This window comes from Sphaeroforma arctica (assembly GCF_001186125.1).
Source record: "Sphaeroforma arctica JP610 unplaced genomic scaffold supercont1.2101, whole genome shotgun sequence".
Classification (NCBI taxonomy): domain Eukaryota; class Ichthyosporea; order Ichthyophonida; genus Sphaeroforma; species Sphaeroforma arctica.
Genome location: NW_014038457.1, coordinates 2,310 through 6,751, shown reverse-complemented (window position 1 = coordinate 6,751; position 4,442 = coordinate 2,310). Strand labels below are relative to the sequence as shown.

The 4,442-nt window shown below is 45.2% G+C and overlaps 1 protein-coding gene across 1 annotated transcript; it reads right to left on the bottom strand.

Moving 5' to 3' along the window:
* Positions 1 to 77: 77 nt before the first annotated feature.
* SARC_12149 (hypothetical protein) lies at positions 78 to 4,326 on the bottom strand (the record flags this gene model as incomplete). Its single annotated transcript, XM_014293750.1, has 7 exons — positions 78 to 295; positions 787 to 883; positions 1,301 to 1,369; positions 2,243 to 2,514; positions 3,261 to 3,393; positions 3,806 to 3,879; positions 4,119 to 4,326. 7 exons carry the CDS (start codon positions 4,324 to 4,326, stop codon positions 204 to 206), a joined length of 945 nt encoding a protein of 314 aa, XP_014149225.1. The 3' UTR covers positions 78 to 203.
* Between the last annotated feature and the right edge of the window lie 116 nt (positions 4,327 to 4,442).

Below are 4,442 nucleotides of genomic sequence, written 5' to 3'. Positions count from 1 at the left end.
TAAACTAATAATAATAATATATTAATTAATAATATATATATATATATATATATATATATATATATATATACATATATATCACTGTCTGTTGTTTATTGATTGAGTCTTAATCCGCACTTCAGAAGGTGCGAGTGTTGATGATTCACTGTATAGTATTGACGATTCACTGTATATTGTTTATATATTGAGTCCTATTATCCGCTTCAGAAGGTGGGATAGATCGGTCCTTTTGGTCCTGGTGTTGGCTTGTACTTCTGTACGAAGGATGTGTTCGCGACCTCCTCCTTGACGGGTTCTGTGTTTGAGACGGATTAATAAAAAGTTCGGTGCGCAGATATCGTTTGTGGACTTAATGTTACTTACTGAGGTATACATATACACTGTCATCTCTGGTTGTTTTCTGAATTTGACAATGGATTTAATAGCAACTCAGACGCCGCGTATGAGCGCCGACGTTATCACATTCTGTGCTGAACATGTAGATGTGTATACGTGTAGTGTGTTCACAGACAATAAACGGTGTTAAGTACATGCCACATCCGTTGCAAACTTTCATTGCAATCTCAATGATTTTTCTACATCATAGTATATAGCGCAGCATGTGTACTGCCAGTAATGAGTACAGCCATTCACCTCTGCCACAAACCACACGCACATGGCACCTCCGGTCCTCGAGCACCTGACTCGAAACCCAAACAACACAAACAGTCTATATACTATGCAACACATAAACTACCCCTGCACGCTTCACGCTCAAGCGCTTCTCGTGGTGTAAGTACAACTTACGTCTCTCATCGAGCCACCTCAGGACCTTCTGCTCCTTGCCGTTGATTAACATTTTGAATGTCTGCACCCGAGCGTCGTGGCGTGCCCGCAGAATAGCCTAGTGGGTGCAGAAAATGAGATAGGAAGGTGAGCAGCAGACGTGGCAGTGACTGAGGTGATGGCATGAATGTAAGCCCGGGTGATGGTATCAATATAAGCTTGGGTGATGGTATCAATGTAAGCTTGGGTGATGGTATCAATGTAAGCTTGGGCGATGGCATGAATGTAAGCTCAGGTGATGGCATGAATGTAAGCTCAGATGATAGTATGAATGTAAGCTCAGGTGATGGTATGAATGTAAGCTTGGGAGATGGTATGAATGTGAGCTTAGGTGATGGTATGAATGTAAGCTCAGGTGATAGTATGAATGTAAGCTCAGGTGATGGTATGAGTGTAATCCTACAGCTAATGCCCTAGCAAGTACACTTGGCCTGTCTCTCTCTCTCTCTCTTAAGCCAACCGACACAGCACTCACCTCATCAACTACGTCGGCCTCGTACAGCTTCAGACAGTCTCGTCTGAAGTCCTCGATGACGACGTAGAACTGTGAACGAAGCGAAGCAATTGACTTGCCATTAGCACACACGTACCATCAGTCTAAGACACTTACGATCAGTCTAGAGTTCGTTGGTTTAAAGCCATTAGCACTGTATACAGTTGCAACACACCTACCATCAGCCTAGGATTCTTAGGTTTAAAGCCATTAGCACTGTATACAGTTGCGACACACCTACCATCAGTCTAGGGTTCTTGGGTTTAAAGCGATCTAAACCGGCAAGTAATGTCACTTTCATTGAGGGTTGTAAGGACCCGTATAAACGAAAAATAGTTTTTTACAAAATAGTTGATGTACAATAGGGCGACAGCCTTATATTGACTGTGTGATGCCCTACATACGAACCCAAAACTTTTTTTTGGATATTTGACCCAAAACAGTCAAGGTATTTTTTCAGTTTTGAATCGCAACCGCAAATATCACAAAAATAGTTCGTATTTAAGCGAAGTTCGTTAGTTTATGTACTTTTTTGGACTATAACGTAAAGCTGTTGTGCGAGTTGAAGGTTTCCGAGGGTCCCAGACTCTCGGAAAGTTGACCTCGAAATAGTGTAATATCATTTTTTTGTGAAAAATCGTTCCTGTACATTCATTGGTCCACAACTATTTTGAGGCAACTATTTCGGTTAACTATATCTCGTTTGTACGGGCCCTAAGCACAGTCATCAAAGTCAAATAAGCCACACCACGTCGCAAACATTAAACACAGATACAATACACGCCAGCAAATCAAGCCCCCACTTACATACACAGATCACCCCCCCACATACACTTCACACCCCCCCCACACACACATACACCACCTATCCTTTTAGTCCCCTACCACCACCTATACTTGCACTATCCATACGTGCTCCAATACCTCATTCGAGTGCAATCGCCTGGCCTTGGCTTCTCTCAGCAGTCGCTCGAGCGCTTCCTTCGTCTCTCGTTCTGCCCTGGCCCTCCGCTTGCGGCGTATCTGACCCACCAGCAGTGACAGCAACACACCAAACACTCCCAGCATCAGCATGGACAGCGTGCGCACCCACCGACGTAGCCGACACTCCAGGCTGATGATGGCCAAAGCTTTGTCCACGTGGATGTAGGGGTCTGCGTCCATGTGCTCTAGGAACACACAGGGGGGGCGCATGACTGCCGATAGAGTGTGTGTGTGTATGGGGGGGAGAATAAGGGGAGAGAATAGGGGAGAGCGGATGGGGGATGGAATAGCGTAGGTAGGTGCAAACACTACGACAGTGTGGGGTGAGATGCAGCCCTGGAACAGTCGCAAATGAACAGGTGTACATATACACGCGGGCAACCAGAAGTGGTGGGCATACTTGATCTGCTGCATGAGTCGATTTATAAGAATAAGAACGCACCTACATCCACACACCCAGTGGGAATATGCTTAAGAACAAAGTTCGGTATCTTTAAATGGCAATGCTACTCGCACAGGATATGAGAATGGCGTGTATGTGCGTAAAGGCCTCTCCGTCTGAGTGTGGTTTTGTAACACACAAAGATATCGCATGTGGCGAGTTATCCACATCACACGCACTACAAACGAATCAAGTAGATGAAAAAAAGCCAGCGCACACACAGCTAAAAAGCAAGGCGCTGCTTACCAAATTACCATTGCTTACCATACTACCATTACTTACCATACTACTATTGCTTACCATACTACTATTTCTTACCATACTACTATTGCTTACCATACTACTATAACTTACCATACTACTATTGCTTACCATACTACTATTGCTTACCATACTATTATTGCTTAGCATACTATTATTGCTTACCATACTGTTATTGCTTACCATACTATTATTGCTTACCATACTATTATTGCTTACCATACTATTATTGCTTACCATACTATTATTGCTTACCATGCTTCCTCTGCATATGCAGTGGCAGAGCATCTGCGTACGAGTCTTCTGCTGTCGGCGGCGCCACAGGACACAGTTCGCCATTGATCACTTCAATCATTCGGAACAGTAGATTGTCTGACTCCATTGCAAACTGTGGGTGACGGTGTATGCAAGCACATGCGTAGCCAGTATTGTAGTTAGGTGAGGTGGCTATTGCCGTGTTACTATGGTATCTGTATGGGATGACTACACTGCAAGAACAGTGTTACTAGGTACTATCCTCAGAGATACGTTTTAGGGTCTAGGGTTTTAAGATACGTTGGAGGAGGTGGCGCACCTTCGAGACGAGCCAGTGACCAGCAGTGCCGATAGATGACAGACATTCAGATGAGACACAGCAGACACTCAATAGCACACACCACAGCAGTGGGAGAGGACTGGCATCTCTAAGGTACAAGATACACTATGTAATATATATTATAGCCAAAGTGTGCACACACACCAAAGCAGTTCACCGCATGATTGCTTCTGTGTTGTGGGTAGCGCTGACTCTGCTGACTCACCTCTTCTTTGATGACATGCGCCTCTCCTGTCCAGTACAGCCCCGGTGCGTCTGTGTACCCGCACTGTGCAAACCCTGTGGATGGAGCGAACAATACCACGTGATAGTACCTGAGCACTTGTGTTTTAGGGTATTTAAACCCCCCCCCCTATGCCATCCGCAAAGCACCCAATGCATAGAAAGGTGGGTCACTCGAGGTCAATAACTCCTAAACCCTAAACCCTACACCCTAACCCCAAAACCGTAAAACACAACCCACTGCACCACATGACAGGACAGCCACAGCGCGTCACCCCACCCCCCAGCCCACACACCTTCGTGTCTGCGTAGCCGTTTGAACAAGTTCTCCGAGGCCATCAGTAGGCGAATGTTGCGTGCGTTAGCCTCTAACTCACGCTTCTCCTCGTGCAACAGACACTTGCCGTCGTACAGCACATACCCTGCCGCACACTTGAGGTCTTCAGATTGGCACACCCCCCCGTGCAAGGGACTGAAGCCGTCAGGCCGACCAACTAAGCGCATGAACCATGGTGACAATAGGGATGAGACAGATGTATGTATGTATGTATGTATGTATGTATGTATGTATGTATGTATGTATATATGTATATATGTATGTATGTATGTATGTATGTATG